General features: G+C 44.3%; 1 protein-coding gene across 1 annotated transcript in view; it reads right to left on the bottom strand.

Moving 5' to 3' along the window:
• Positions 1–13918, bottom strand: part of slc30a6 (solute carrier family 30 member 6) — a 41719-nt gene extending 27801 nt beyond the window's left edge. The window contains 4 exon segments of the mRNA XM_069177232.1: positions 5419–5503; positions 11974–12060; positions 12553–12599; positions 13729–13918. Coding sequence (XP_069033333.1) covers positions 5419–5503; positions 11974–12060; positions 12553–12599; positions 13729–13912 — 403 coding nt within the window. The 5' untranslated portion in view covers positions 13913–13918.
• Between the last annotated feature and the right edge of the window lie 2666 nt (positions 13919–16584).

Below are 16584 nucleotides of genomic sequence, written 5' to 3'. Positions count from 1 at the left end.
GGAGAGAGGGAGAGGAGGAGAGAGGAGGTGCTCGTGTCCTCCAGAGGAACATGATTTCATCACCTGGATGTAACTCTGGATGTAAAACGAATGTAGAAAACGTTTCTTTCTTTCAGAGTTCACCAGCCGTGAAGATACTTCACAGCGTCGGGCTTCTTGTCCGGTGAACATTCAGGACAGAACTTTCTCCAAAAATCTAGCAGCTGTCAAGAAGCACTTACTCCTTGTAGGAGGTGCTGGAGGAGAAGCTTGTGTCCTGGACTCGGTTCAGATGATCCGGCACCAGTTCACGTCTCCGCCCCTCAGATCCGGTGATATTTCCACAAACATCTGCGTCCAGCTGCAGGATATCCTGTTTTCTGATATTCTATTTATTATTCTGCATCTCTCTGTTTTTATTTGATTGTAATCATCGGTCAGATAATCCAAAAATTTCATCTCTGTAAAGCAGCGTCATAAAAATGTGATCTAAAACAACAAAACCGACTTTCTGCCTCATGTCAAAAACAAAACAATAATAATAATAACAACAATAATAATAATAATACCATTCTGTCAACAACAACTCAACCTTTAAATCACATGTTTTGTTTTGATTCTCGGTGGTTTAAATATAAACTGAATAATTTAAATTTTGGATGATAGCACAACACAGTGAAATGTTGTTTTTTAATAGATTGAATAATCTGTCGCGGATTGTCCCTTTAAAGGAGGAACCCTGGGGAGCTCACAGAGTCACTGTTAGGAGATCAGTCATAAGCAGATGTGGTGGCTGTGTGGGGAGTACGAGGAGCTGATCACACACACACACACACACACACACACACACACACACACACACACACACACACAGTCCCTGCAAGTGTGTGTTGGCTGTACTGAAGGCCCCGTGGGACGGACTGCTTCACCAGCTGTGTTCTGACACACAGGAACACCGAGGGCCTGGGGACAACACACACACACACACACACACACACACACACACACACACACACACACACACACACACACACACACACACACACAGATCACACGTGCACACTCGACCCTCTCTGGATGAGAAACAAACAAACAAACTCATGGATACGCACACAAACACGCCGCCGACACAAAATAACAACGACGATCTGCTCAGTTCTATTTTCAGATGTGAGAAATCACTGTTGTACAATTTAATCATTTCATCTTTTAATTTTTGTAACTTGTTCAACATATAATTTAAATCTAAGATAAACGCTGATTCCTTTCTGTCCGTTTAACGTCAAAACGAGGAGCTGGACAGAAATGTAAATAAACTAATTTACATAAACTGTATTTTGGTTATTTTTAATTCTGTCAGTCTTTTAATTCAGAGTTTTATCAACAATAAAATGTCAACATTTCTTTAGATTAGTGAAACGAACAACAGCACACACACACACACACACACACACGCACACACACACACACACGCACACGCACACACACGCACACACACACACACACGCACACGCACACGCACACACACGCACACACGCACACACACACACACACACACAAACACGCACACTTTCTCGTTAAAATCGGTGATGAAGAGGAGGAGTCGGAGGAGGAAGAGAAGGAGGAGGAGAAGGAGGAGGAGGAAGAGAATGAGGAGGAGGAGAAGGACAAGGAGAAGGACGAGGAGGAGGAAGAGAAGGAGAAAGAGGAGGAGGATGAGGAGAAGGAGGAGGAGGAGGAAGAGGAGGAGGAGGTGGAGCAGACACTTGACCTGGTTTCTCGGTGCTGCTTTGGGCCGAAAAACAGCTGGAGACAGAAAGCGGGAACATCCAGTGGTTCGGAGGGATTCACACATGTAAACACATCCGATCGAATGTTCAAACACACACAGACACACTGGAGGTTCACCGGCATCGTACAGACGGAGGTCCGAAATGTTTCTTACACAACGTTATCTTGTTGTTTCACTCTTAAAGCAACTAAAACCTGTGATGTGATGTCACTTCTGTTTAAACCCAGATGTTGGGACCAGGTAACAACCTGCAGCCTCGCGTCACCTGAATCACAGCGAAGCATGTAAGACGCAAGACACACGCCTGCACGATAAAGGGAAGCGTGACACGCATGTAAAACAGAGGCAGGTCACGTGATGTACAAGTATAAAGTAGGGGCGGACACTTCAAACACGATTAAAAAAATCTATCTGAACAATTTGACTATTAATAGACTATTTGAGGGCACCTGGTCAAAACCGACCACCGACATTACCCACAATGCACGTCAACCGCAGACGGCTCAGTCAGATATCCAGGTGTGTTACGCTGACGTCGTCTGTTAAGCTGCAACATCGCCACATGCTTTTATTTTGAAAATGTCTTCAGATTAAAAACAGACTCAAACCGGCATCAAGCAACGTACTCTAAAACTACCAGGAGAACACACACACACACACACACACACACACACACACACACACACACACACACACACACACACACACACACACACACACTGTGGATGAAGACAGTCCATGCATCCATCAGCTGGGAGGAGCGGAGGAGACAGGAGGGTGGGGTCAGGTGATCGAGTGGTGGGAGACGGACGGAGGTGAGTGACAGGAGAGAGAGAGGTGAGGCAAGGTAAGAGACAGCGCTGAGGTGTGTGTGTGTGTGTGTGTGTGTGTGTGTGTGTGTGTGTGTGTGTGTGTGTGTGTGTGTGTGTATCAGAGAGAGAGAGGTTGTCTGTGTGTGTTGGAGTGGAAAAAGAAGGAAACACAGATGGACGGATGGACACACACAGACTAAAATGCTACTCTGTGTGTGTGTGTGTGTGTGTGTGTGTGTGTGTGTGTGTGTGTGTGTGTGTGTGTGTGTGTGTGTGTGTGTGTGTGTGTGTGTGTGTGTGTGTGTGTGTGTGTGTGTGTGTGTGTGTTGTGTGTGTGTGTGTGTGTGTGTTGTGTGTGTGTGTGTGTGTGGTCCAGTGAGACAAAAAGCTGATGTCTTTACTTTGTAAAAGACTGAAAGCCGATCTAGTTGTCTGCTGCACAATTTGATATGGGAAGACCAGCCTGACTGTGCACGCATGCACGCACGTGCGCACACACACACACACACACACACACACACACACACACAGTAAGTTCTGTAGATTCATCATCAGATTATGTTTCAGCAACAGTGCAACAACGGCTCTGCTTAAACAGCATCAGGACACACAACCCATCCTTAATGTGCACAAACACTAAACACACACACACACACACACACACACACACCTAAACAGATTTAGGTGTGTGTGGGCAGAGCTTCAGTTTGTTGACACACACACACAGAAAAAAACAGCCTCGATTCTGTCGTGGAAATCACTGCATGGGCTCAGGAACACGCGGCTGTTAGTGAACATACAGACGATGTGGAGCTGATGTTGATCCACAGACGACTCTGAACTCCTCGTGAAGGTTGTTGCATCGCTGCGCTGCGTTCAACAGCAACACTATGAACTTATTAATCGACCTCATAAATCCTGAATTCCTCACAAATCTTTATTTTGACTCCACAAATCTTTATTGGAAATGATTCTGTGTCGCTGCTTTTTAAACAAGGAGAGAGAAGAAAAAAAACAAGTCCACACTTCAATCACGTTCTGTTAACTAAAACATCCATTAACATGAGATCAGGAGCGCCGCATGATTATCTCTGTTGACAGCTTCACAGGTCGACCGAGGGTTAACCGCCTCACTGTGTCCAATAGGGCGTGCATACAGTCTGTAGCGTTCTGTGTGTGTGTGTGTGTGTGTGTGTGTGTGTGTGTGTGTGTGTGTGTGTGTGTGTGTGTGTGTGTGTGTAGTCTTCAGACTAATGAGGTGAAAGACAAACACTGAACGCTCCACATCAACAACGTCTTTAGCCAACTGCTACGGACATGAAGAGATCTCATTGACCCTGACACACACACACACACACACACACACACACACACACACTCACGCGCACACACAGACGCGCGCACGCACACACACACACACACACACACACACACACACACACACACACACGCGCACACACACACACACTCACACACACACACACACACACTGTAAAGTACAACCTAAAGAATTCCCTCTTTAACGATAATTAAAATAAACAACTGACTTCTTCTCATGTCGTTTACTTTTCAGACTCTCTGCGCACTCGTCGGCGCCACCTGGAGGCGTAAAGCACTCGACACACCCGGCGGACACATATGGAGGACGGAATAAAGAACGCACGACTGGAGCTGAAAGTGTTACGTTTGATTGTTTTGCACGTGAGAAGTTCCTTAAAGACGGACGTGTTACAGAGTCCGGTGAAGTCGGGTCGCTGGAGGAGGAAGGAGACAGACAGTATTGAGACGCGGCCGCTGCTCTCATCGGGCCGAGTATCGACAGCCGGGTCGCCTTCCCGTTTGTTCGATACCTCTGTTCTTCACTTCCTGTCTGCACGACACCCGACGCCACCGCGCGCGCCCGTGTGTGTGTGTGTGTGTGTGTGTGTGTGTGTGTGTGTGTGTGTGTGTGTGTGTGTGTGTGTGATGCTGCAGTACTTGCAGGCAGAGATGCTGAACAGGGATAAGGTTGCATGTTGTTCTCTTCATGGCAGCATTTTCCTGAGTGATGGAAACCCTGAGAGGATTTAATGTTGGTGGCAGACACGAACCTCAAAGACCATAAACACTGATCTCACCCCACCGCCGTCTCACCCCACCGCCGTCTCACCCCACCTACACCTGGTTGTCCTGTACATTAATACTGATAAAATCCTAATCCTTTCAACACTTTATATTTAATGTGATGATCCTGACCAGCTCTGCTCGTCTCCGCCCGGCTGAGGATGTACCTTCGTACTTTGAGGGAAAACAAACGCACACAAAAAAAACAGCCTGTCAATATGACAGATGTGTTCTCTGTGTTGCAGCACCAGAGGCTAAAAGAGACGGTGGGAAGGACTCTTCCTCAACATGCCCTTTAAAGGGCCATATTTTGACTGAGATGACCCCCCCCCCCCTCCTCCCAAACACACACACACACACACACACACACACACACACACACACACACAGTGGGATCAGTCTGAACCCCCGTGGTGAGACAACACTGCTAACACACTTCCTAAACACTTCTTCACAGTGTGTGCTTACAGCTGCAGCGCACACACACTTCCATGTGTGCGTGTGTGTGTGTGTGTGTGTGTGTGTACACACGTGTGTGTAGCTGTCAATCTGTGTTTGCAGTGTGTAGACAGGTATCTCTGCCTGTGAATGTCCGTGTGATTTTCTGAGTGTGTGTGTCAGTTTGCATGTGTCTATCTGCATCTCCCTCTGTCACTGTGTGTGTGTGTGTGTGTGTGTGTGTGTGTGTGTGTGTGTGTGTGTGTGTGTGTGTGTGTGTGTGTGTGTGCTCACCCATGCTGTTGGTGGAGCTGCACCACATCAGCAGACAGCCGGTACACAGCAGGTTGAGCGCCCCGAACAGCAGGATCCTCCACGACTGAAAACGACAACAAACAAACAAAATATCCATAAAAAAAATTTAAAACACACACACACACACACACACACACACACACACGGTGCCGGGATCGGCGTGGCTCAACCCGCGGGTCGAGGCCCAGCAGAGCGTCTGTCATACTGACAAACACGGTTTTTGTTGTGTACGCAGGCCGACGGGGGAGATTATTTGCTGTGCGGCATTTTTTTCTTTCTTTTGAAAACAAAGGACAAAAAGTCAGAGAAGTTTTTTTTTTTTTTTGCTGCATGTGAGACTGAAATATAAAACTATGAACACTGCTAATATTAGGAGGAGATTTCAGTAGAATAAGATATGTAGATGTGTATAAAGAAGATCTCTGAGGTCATTTACAAGCAGTGCAGCATCACACTTGCAAGTTATTTTCAAAATAAAAGTCCTGCTACATACAGAATCACAGATCGCTTTTTTAAAACTTGCAAAATACCATATTTTTTAAGTGAAATTTTATTTGCTATTTAAGTGTAAAATATAATTTATAATCACTCTAATTGAACCAAATATTAATATTGGTCTTTAGATCAATGACAGAGGTCTCACACACCGAGGAAAAATAAGGCATCAATCAAAACAAAACAACAAAATCAAAGAGTTGATTTCACCGATTGGTCGAAGAGGAGAAAATGAATGAGAAACAGTTTTTAAATCATCTGTTTTATCACCTAAAGTTGGATTAGAATTCATTTGTGCAGTTTAAATACTGATAAAGAAAATGATCTGCAGATTAGTTGATTATCATATCAAAGTAATGTTTAGTTGCAGCTCCAGTCGCTGCTGTTAGAAATTTAAATAACTGGAAGGAGACGGATCTCCTCCAGAGACATTCAAATATATTATCACAGAGCGCTTCTCCTGAACAGGGTTTCCCCGTCTGTCTGTCTGTCTGTCTGTCTGTCTGTCTGTCTGTCTGTCTGTCTGTCTGTCTGTCTGTCTGTCGGCTCTGGCAGGTGACCAGCCGCCGTCCGATCTGAGTCCAGAGCTGCAGACTGACCGGGCAACCGCCAGGTTTTCGTGCTGCTGGAGGAGCGCGAGCTCTCTGCAGTCTGAGTGAGTTGGTCAGAGATTCGGGCCGGCGGGGAAAGTCGCGGCCACAGAGCTGAGAAAGAGCAGCTCTGATGGTTTATTTTAGAACAAATCCAAAAGAGAAAGAAATAAGAAAGGAAAAGGAACGCAGCCAACAACAACTCTGAAATACTGACAAGTAGATATGTAGGAATTATATGTGTGTATACTGTGTATACATACATACATACATACATACATACATACATACAAAAAATCAGAAATATGGTGCTTGACGCACAAGGTAACAACTTGGAAGGTCACAGCGTGTTTTGGTTGCTATAGATACACAGTGTCTGAACCTTTAATTAATCCCTGATTTAATGCATCACCCAGCGAGCACGAGACACCTCCACATGCTCCGACTGCAGGTGCATGCTGGGAGGGACTCAAAATGCTTCTGTGGAGTCTTTAGGAATGCAACGACTACAGACTGGATATAAAAGTGTTCGTAGCTTCAGGTCTGTAAAATGGTTCTGATCCAGAAGTGTCTTCAGCTGCAATACCAGCGAGTGCCACTAGAGGTCGGCTCCAAAAAGCCTCCGGCTCCATAGACTCCCATTCAACTTCTGTCATCAAATCCAAAGTGAATAAAATGTGTCCATCAGTTATCTCGGTGTTGTTAGCTAAAGTCACTCCTTCTTATTAGTTTTCTGGAGGTCCATCTGAAAATAATCCCTCATTCATTAGAAAAGAAGATTCAAGAAGACCTGTTTTTGGGGGCGTGTCTGTTTGATTGACAGGTCTGTGGTGCAGTCAGGTTACAGCTATCGGTGGGCGGGACGTAGTATCGTCAGGTTTCTGATCAGATCGGTCAGATCCACCTCTGGCTCCTCCCCCAGCTCGTCCAAATATGGTCACTTCCTGCTCCAAACCGCTCCGAACTAACAAGATGGTGACGGACAGAATTCGAACTGGAGGATTCATAATGTTCACAAACCAACGATGACATCACTGCTGCTTATGTGACCTTTGACCTATCAATTATAATCCCTGTCACAGCAAAGGTTTTCAGCCAACACAAACACGCATGACAGGTTGTTCAAAACAAATGTGCAGCGTGTCGCTTGACTTTAATGTTTCAAGAGGAGGAGTTTTTCTTTCTCTTTTACTGATTCAGATATTTGAGGAAGGAAGTTTCCATTCAGAGAAGATTGTGGTCAAAAGAAACGACCCCGAGTGTGTTTTTAAGATGAATTGATTTGTGTTGTGAGTCGGTGTTCTTCCTCCGTCTGCCTGCGTGAACATTCAGCAGAATTTTCAATGGAGAAAATTAAATAAATAAAACCTCGAGTCTACGCTCGTCCTCTGAGCGGAGAGAGAGAGTGTGTGTGTGTGTGTGTGTGTGTGTGTGTGTGTGTGTGTGTGTGTGTGTGTGTGTGTGTGTGTGTGTGTGTGTCACAAGAAATGGAACAAGGGAAGGGGATGGGGGGATAAGGGTGGGGGGGGGGATGTGTGTGTGTCCTGGCCTGTCACTTCATGTCGGAGTCATATGCCGTGGTGGGGGAGCGCCGAGTGCTGTGAAATCTACAATTACTGTGGTGTGCCGTGTTATGACAGCGCCGGGGCGTCTGGTGACAGCACTAGCCAGCGACAGGCATGGGAGACCTACAGAGTGTGTGTGTGTGTGTGTGTGTGTGTGTGTGTGTGTGTGTGTGTGTGTGTGTGTGTGTGTGTGTGTGTGTGTGTGTGTGTGTGTGTGCAAACAGAGAGACAGCACTCGGGCCAAAACATTCCCAACCCCCCTTCACGGTCACCATCTCTCTCTCTCACTCTGTCTCTCTCTCTCTCTCTCTCACACACACACACACACAGACACATGCACACACACACACACACACAGACACACACACACACACACACACACACACACACACAGACACATGCACACACAGACACACACACACACACACACACACACACACACACACACACACACACACACACACACACAGGAGGACGGTGTGGCGGCTCCACGTCGACACTCTGCTGCCCCCCTCTGTCCATTGGCGGCGTTGCGTGGCTGTCTGGCGGCGTGACAGCATATTGAGGTTCCATGTGACATTGCAGCGACAGAGCTGAGGCGGTGCGGTCACCAGGTACAGTACTGAATCCCCCCCCCCGTCCCTCCATCCCCCACTGCCTGATTACATCGTCGCCGAGCGGCGTGCCATGCTGCCGCATCATTGGGATGAATGTGTGTCATCGTGGTGAGCAAGACGCGTGACTCACGCCGGCCTCTGAAGGAGAGCGAGTGGCGGCGGGCCGGCGGTGTGTTCTCGGGGATCGTGGGATGTTTTTTCTTTTTCTTTTTTTTTTGTCACAAACCGCCGAGGCTCAGTTTTTGGTGGCGATTAAAAACACAAACGAGGCGTCCCGCTCTGCGTCTGCTGAGACCGGAGCCGTCGGGGTTTCTGTCTCTGGGGCGGCTGTGTTCTCCTCTTAAAATAAACCTACTTACATAATGAAGCGGCGGCGGGATGCGACCGCGGGCAGGGGGGAGTTTATCCCACTCGGTTGCTGCGGCGGAGACGAGATGACGCCCGGTCCTCTCACTCTGCTGTCCTGCAGCCATGTCCTGATGTCCCTGCTCCACTTATATTAGGACATTTTGTTACCGCGGCGATGACTGATGACCTCCAGGCCTCTGAACGTGAACTGGACCGCAGACAGGATGATTATAAAACCCGTTATAACAGCCTCTAAAACCTGCTGCTGATTTTAGTTAAAAAACAAAAAAAACACACTTTACTAACTTGTTCAGCAGAAAATATCCTGTAACATAATGTATTTTAAGATTACATTAAAGGCCTTGACTTTGATGCGTTTCCACTTTTGTAAAGTCCATTTAAAGGAAAATAAAATCACATATTTCTGTAGTTCCCACGCAGTTTAGATGAGGAGAGCGGAACACAGGTTGTTTTTTTGGAGCTGCAATTTACACACATCCTTTAAACGCCTCACATGCTAGCTATTGTTAAACACTAAACTAGAGGAACCTCCGGTCACTGCAGACTGATGTGTCTGGAGATTAGTTTAAAAAGTTTATATTGGACGGATTTGAAGTGACATTTTTACTGAAAACAAGTTGTTTTTGGGGTTTATTTGGTTTAAATTCTTGTGAAAAAAAAACACGTACGAGCAACAGCCAAGTTTTAAAATAAAAACCGTGCTTCATGTCTACCAGAGGTTTCTCTGAGGAGCTCAGATGGCAGAAAAAGATCCAGCAGTCGATCGATAACAGGTCACAGAAAGTTCCTCCTCAAAAGGTATTCATGGTTTTGAACTGAAGTCTTAAAATGTTACAGTTCCTCCACAAAGTTTTGAAAGTTTCTGAAATATTCCTCCTGAACTTCATGAAACTGCCACGCTTAACACTTGTTTTAAGTCTGAGGAACCTGAGACTCAACGACCTGCTGAACCGTCCACATATCAGAGGACGTCGTCTCTCAGCGTCTGAGGTGTAAAAACATCTGGATCGTCCCGCGGCGCTCCAACCAGAAGCCACATGTTGATGAAGTTTCACAGCACCGACGGTAACGAGAGATTTGAAGCTCGTCTCCACTTTCACCGGTCTGAACTCTGTTTGGTCCCTAAACCGTGTCCAACACCGTGTAATCCCATCGGAGGCTCTATGGGGAGGGCAGACCCCCCACCAGCCCACGGTCAAAGTGGATTATAGTACAATAACACACACACACACACACACACACACACACACACACACACACACTGAGCTCCTTTCATGTTCATTACGTCTCCTGTGTTTGTACATCTCTGTTGTTTGGAGGTATTTCAGCTCCACATCTGTCCTTGTTTGTTCTGTTGCTGTTTTCATGCACTAATTGTATTTTTGTTTTATTTAAATCTCTTCTTTCTTTTTTTTTGGAAGGAGAAATTAGGACAACCTCTGTTTTGTTCAGAAGTTGTTGTTGTTGTTGTAGGTTGAATATTTAATGTTTGTTTGTTGCTGCCTGCAGAAATAAAAGTATGTTTTTATTGGCATTTAAATCTCAGGAAAGTACGACGGCTGTTTCAACGGGTCGGAGAGACGGACGGACGGACGGACGGCTCTGGGTGACGTCCAGGATGTTCTGGTGCATAATTAAAGGAGGAATAAAGCATGAAAACAAGGCAGGAGGGACTTTTAAGTGCAGAATAATTCAGCGTGAAGAGCTGTGTTGTGTTTACGCTGTTTGACCGTGAAGAAGCTCCAAGAACTTCTAATTTGCACACGTTTTACAGCAAAATCCTGCATTCAGAGATGGAGAAACACGCCGCGAACGCTTTATAACTTCAATCCATGCCGGGATTTAGTTTTCACGTCCTTCAGGTGAGGCGTTGACTGCATGAAGTCATCTTTCAACACAACGCAGGACGACGGAGGATGTTGTCAGGAGGCTGTTCTCGATTCTCATTCGACGACGTTTAGTTTCAGACAACAAACGCTCTGCGATGTTTTCACGCCAGCGTTCAGTCTCGAGTCAGGACGCCTGGAGGCTGGACGGACACGATGACCAACAGTGGTACCAGGAACCAGCAGCGGAGGACACTCTAGATTTAGGAACTTTAGGAAACTTTCTCAACATTTACAGCAGAAATTCAGTGAAGAAAAACTGATGAATTTTCAAAGAGCTCAAAAACATTATGTCACCAGATGACTATTTTCCTTTTTAAAAAAGACAGGACACATTGGGTTTGTCCAAACCTTCCACAGTTCACATCAGCACAGCATCACATTTGCAGCTGCTGTGCATTTGTAAAGTGAAAACAGCACTTCCAGGCTGTTTGCTTTATATATTTATGCATGTTCCATTTAATTTATTTTTAATTGAACCGCGGGACAAACGATATAATCGGCTGCAGAAGTGGTTGGAAAAGGTTCCAGCAGTAAAACGGTTGAAGCTGACGTGTGTCCGAGCTGAACGCAGCTTTGAACTGACGACGTGTTGTGACATTTACATTAAAGGTTTAGTGCGGTTAATTATTCCGAGCAGGACGAGGATTCCACAGGTGAAGAAACTCCAACCGAGCGAAGCAGAATTTAAGAGGAACGGCGGGAAGCTGCAAAAACAAAAATACACCAGCTGACGGTGTTTCACTGGAACCCGGTGACCTTCTGGGAAAACAGGATTACTGGAGGTGTCTGGGTTTGACTCTGTTTGAAACACGCCACATAACTGGATTACAGCATAATGGTATTATTAAAGTGAGGTTCCTCCAGATGCTGAAACTCGACAGACGTCCGGGGGGGCGGAGCCAGAGAATATCAGAGACTGTATTTGACTTCTGACTTTTAAGAAGTAAAAGTTTTGAACTACATCTTTTATCACACACACACACACACACACACACACACACACACTTACCCGTCTGTCCGAGGAGACCAGTCTGAATTCTTGCACGAGTTTTCCGAAGATGGATCTGTGCGTCTTCCTGAAGGGATGAATCGTTCCCTGCAGATCCAAACACAGAATTATTAGAATATTTTATCTGATGAAGAAAATAAAAAGCTGAATAAAACAACTGTGTATGTCGCTGTCACGTGATTACATCGACTTCAATAATCAGGCTCATGAAGTCTGAGGAGGAAAAACAATTAGCCGATGCTGCCACCAAGTGGAACGTTTGTGTATTACACTTGTTTCAGATATTTGGGAACCTGCAGATATATATATATATATATATATATATATATATATATATATACATATATATACATATACTAATTTAATGGAGGACACAAAAACCACAAAGACATTTTAGTTTTTTAGGAGATGATAACAAGAAAGCTTCTTTTATAGTTCCAGTTAAGTCCTTTCAACGGTAGAAACGTCTCGCCATCACTGATGCACGTTGTCTAACAACTGTTTTAATCCAAATATTATGTGTTGATGGCTAAAGCTGTCATGGAAAAAAATACCCCCCCCCCCCCCGGGGACACTCACCAAGACGTAGGTGTCCTGCTCGTGCTTCTTCCTGTGCATGGGGATGTCTATGGAGGAAAAACAAGATATTAACATGTAAACAACAACAATAACAACAACAACACAAAGACGATGGCAAAGGACGACATGACGCTGACGTCCAGGACAACAACTGGACTTCAGCATCGTGTCGTGCCAGCCGAGACATTTTCCAGATATTACAAACACTTTATTCAGTCTGCAGGACAACAAAATAAGATTTCTGAAGTTTCTCCGCCTGGATATAAAACTTTCAGGAATCTTTGAGAGGATATTTTTGAGGATTCAGATGTTCCCTTCAGTGTTTTTAGAATCCTTAAACATTGGTGGTTAAACATCTGAACTACATGGATGCTGATACGCAGGATTAAAGTTACCATAATGAGTAAATGCAGTCAGTCTTTCGATATTTGTTGTTTTAAGTTGATTTTTTTATTGTGTAACGTGACACCATGAGAAAGGAACAGGTTGTATTGTGTAACGTGACACCATGAGAAAGGAACAGGTTGTATTGTGTAACGTGACACCATGAGAAAATAACAGGTTGTATTGTGTGTAACGTGACACCATGAGAAAGGAACAGGTTGTATTGTGTAACGTGACACCATGAGAAAGGAACAGGTTGTATTGTGTAACGTGACACCATGAGAAAGGAACAGGTTGTATTGTGTAACGTGACACCATGAGAAAGTAACAGGTTGTATTGATTCGTAAACACGTATTTTCCTTGAATGATGTTTGGGTCGTGATGCCGTTCCTGCTCCTCTCCGTTTCAACACATTAACCGACTCTCGTGTTTTGGTATATAGATTGATAATAAACGATAAGTTAACGCGTTTAAAATGAAAAGTATCGAATACAAAAGTGACACGAAACAAACTTTAAAAACAAACCAAACGAACCGGAACCGAACCGGTGACTCTCATTAAAAAACAGAGTTTAACGTTTATGTCCATTTCAGACGTTAAACTGCCCGAAAGGACACACCGAGCATCCAGTGGTTTAACCGGCCCGTTCATTACGGTGCTGATGTTTTCTGTTTACGGAATAAACCGAAAATATCCGCCGATAAACTCAAAACCGAGCCGCCGGCGACGTCAGCCGAACCGGCCGTTTGAACCCGTGAGGTTAGCCGTTAGCAACGTTAGCATAACAAACCTGGATCCTTGACGTTGATGACGTCCACCGACACCATGTCCGGTTTATCCAGCGGGCCCACCTTCCTCTCCGTCACACCGGACGGCACCACGTCCGGCTTCGGCCCGAACTTTCTGGGGTAAAAGTCCCCGACATTGTGGTAAGACAGACCCGAGGACGTGGACATCATTCCGTCCATCGCCATTTTGGACTTCCCATGTACCCATAAGCCCTCTTGATTTGGGTGCAGGGCGCATGCGCACCACCGCAGATCTGTATATCAACTCCCGGTGAAGCCGCGGTGGAAACAGACGGTTCCCGGTACGTTGAGATCTGGTCGTGTTTTCACGTAAATCTCCACGTCCGGAGACCATTGGAGACAAAACACGTCTTAAAAAGTACATTTACATTTTAGGAAGCACAGATATGAAAATAACAAAACAGGAGGTGGTGATAAAGGTTGTTTTTAGACTTGATGACATGTTATATAAATACCACTTATATTTCAATATTAAATACCACAAAATGAGCTGGGAAACACAAACAAAAAATAACTAACACGATGGAAAAAAAGACAACAAAAAAAAAAACCAGCAACAATGAAAACGTTAAACGTTAAAATTAAATATTAACTAATACGTTAAAATAGTATAACAGGCACAAATGAACAGCTTTCACCCAGAAGTCGGCTTGAGCTCTTATGTCTTTGTTTTATTTTTAGAGCATAATAATTTGGTAAGATTATATAAGAAGATAAAACTTTTAATTGGTATAAAAAAAAAAGAATATTTGTAATATTAAGGTTGTTTAGAATTGTGACTTTACAAAGTCTTGGAGGTGTGAAATGTGTTGACTTTGCATTTCATGAGAGAAGTTGAAGGTATTGGAGAGGTTTCATGGAGCCAGCCCCTAGTGGCCCTCAGTGGTACTGCAGTTTGAGACACTTTAGTATTTGCTTCACTTTTTGGACTGTTGGACACGATATTTTTGCAGTGACATCAATAAAGAAAAACAATCCCTATAGCTTGCAGCCCTTCGTTCATTCATGCAACAACCAATGAGAGCCCAGAGAGTCTTTTGTTCATCCAATAAAAAATAAAGACTCGAGAATTGAACCACTTGACAGCAGAAACAGTAAAAATCTTTCAGATCAGAGGGTGGAAATCTATTTATAATGTCTGGGGCCCCATAGAAATCTGTGTGTGTGTGTGTGGAATATGCGATTGCTCATTTGTACTCGGCTGAATGGAGATTCTTGTTTGCAGCAGTTTGCCAAATGACACCGTGGGGCCCCCCTTTAGTCCTTTAGTCGAGTGGGTCCCCAGGACGACCGACACTGAAGTGTATAGAGAGAGAGGGAGCGATGAAAGGAAGCGAGGAGGAGGAGGAGGAGGAGGCACTGTGATGACAGAGAAAACAGATCACAAAAACTGGACGTTAAAGGACATTGAAGGAGTCAGATGGGCAGATTTTCTTTTGTTGTTGTTTTTTGAGGAGGAAGCCGAACAGACTGCGTCTGGCTCGCTGCCCGACAGGCCTCTGGATCTGTTTCCGGCCACATCTGCTAACCCTCAGTGAAATGCACCTGTGCAGAGCTGCAGAGCTGCAGCTTCGGCTGGAGTTCCCCATGGAGGGAGTCTCACTGTGGAGAAAAGACTGCAGCTTGTTGTTTACTGTAATAAAGTAAAATCATATTTAACGTCAGAATTTCATTAAAACTCTCCATAAATTGGACTTTGCTGCAGAAAATGATGAAATGACATTTAGTTTTGACTAATTTTAACCCTTTATTGCCACCAAATATGCTGCATTTGAAATTCACGGAGCCTCAGGAGTCAAACAAACCTCTTCTATCGTCTGGAGGAGCTCCGACTTGCTGAATCACTTTGTGCTGCACGTTATTTTCACTTGAAGAGTCCAACGAACAAAATGTATTCAAGAGTTTAATAAATATTGGATTGAAATTGGATTTTAATGCATTTTCAAATCTTAAATCAGTTCTCAATGAAAATTCATGTAGGTGTTTAGATTCAAACATAAAGATTAACATTCATATTCCCACTGGGACCAAATTAAAGCAAACAGTTTGTCCACAGGAGTTATTAAACTGTAAAAGAAGTCAACGGTAATATTTTCAGGAGCTCTCCTAGTAGTTTTATTGTGGGAGGAGTTATATCTTGATCTTTCTTTTATTACATGATGACCTCATAAATCTCTGAATAACGTTATGCACCTCCAACCTGAGCTGCTCAACTCAAAACACCAGCAGGGTCTTTAGTGAACAATAACACATCAGATTTATGATCAAATGTTTCAAATGTAAAAATAACTAGACATGTCAGATTAAAGTAGTGCAGGAAGAATATTTCCCTCTCACATGTAGAGGAGTGGAAATATGAAGGAATAAAATGTGTGATATCTAGTTTTTAGTTTTTGTTTTTTTATTAAATATATTTATATACAATGACCATGAACAAAATACTTTCATCTGAAAAAGAGGAAGATGCTGTTCCAGATTTAGCTGCTGTCATGTTTCAGTTTTGTCTTGTTTTATTTTGATATTCTCTCCTCTCTTCCTGTCCCTCGTGATTCTTTGCCCCGCCCTGATTTGCTCCACCTGCGTCCAATTGTCCTCCAGGTAATCTCTGCAAACTTGGCTCAAACATTCACTTGAACCTAAAACATGAACTCATTGGATTTTTGTTTGCCAGAGGTCAAAGGTCACCTTAAAAAAAATGTTATCAGCCATAACTCACAAATTCACACACTAATTATGACAAAACTGCTCGAACACCGTTTTTAGAATCTGGTGGTTTCTTCGCAGCGACGTTCACATTTGAAGCATCGTCTGCTGTCATGGCCACAACTTTGCGTGCA

This window comes from Embiotoca jacksoni, unplaced genomic scaffold (genome assembly GCF_022577435.1).
Source record: "Embiotoca jacksoni isolate LCO1_2020_lvr unplaced genomic scaffold, fEmbJac1.0.p SCAF_70, whole genome shotgun sequence".
Taxonomy (NCBI): Eukaryota; Metazoa; Chordata; class Actinopteri; family Embiotocidae; genus Embiotoca; species Embiotoca jacksoni.
The sequence above is the reverse complement of the archived record's forward strand: the minus strand, read 5'-3'. Positions and strand labels throughout refer to the sequence as shown.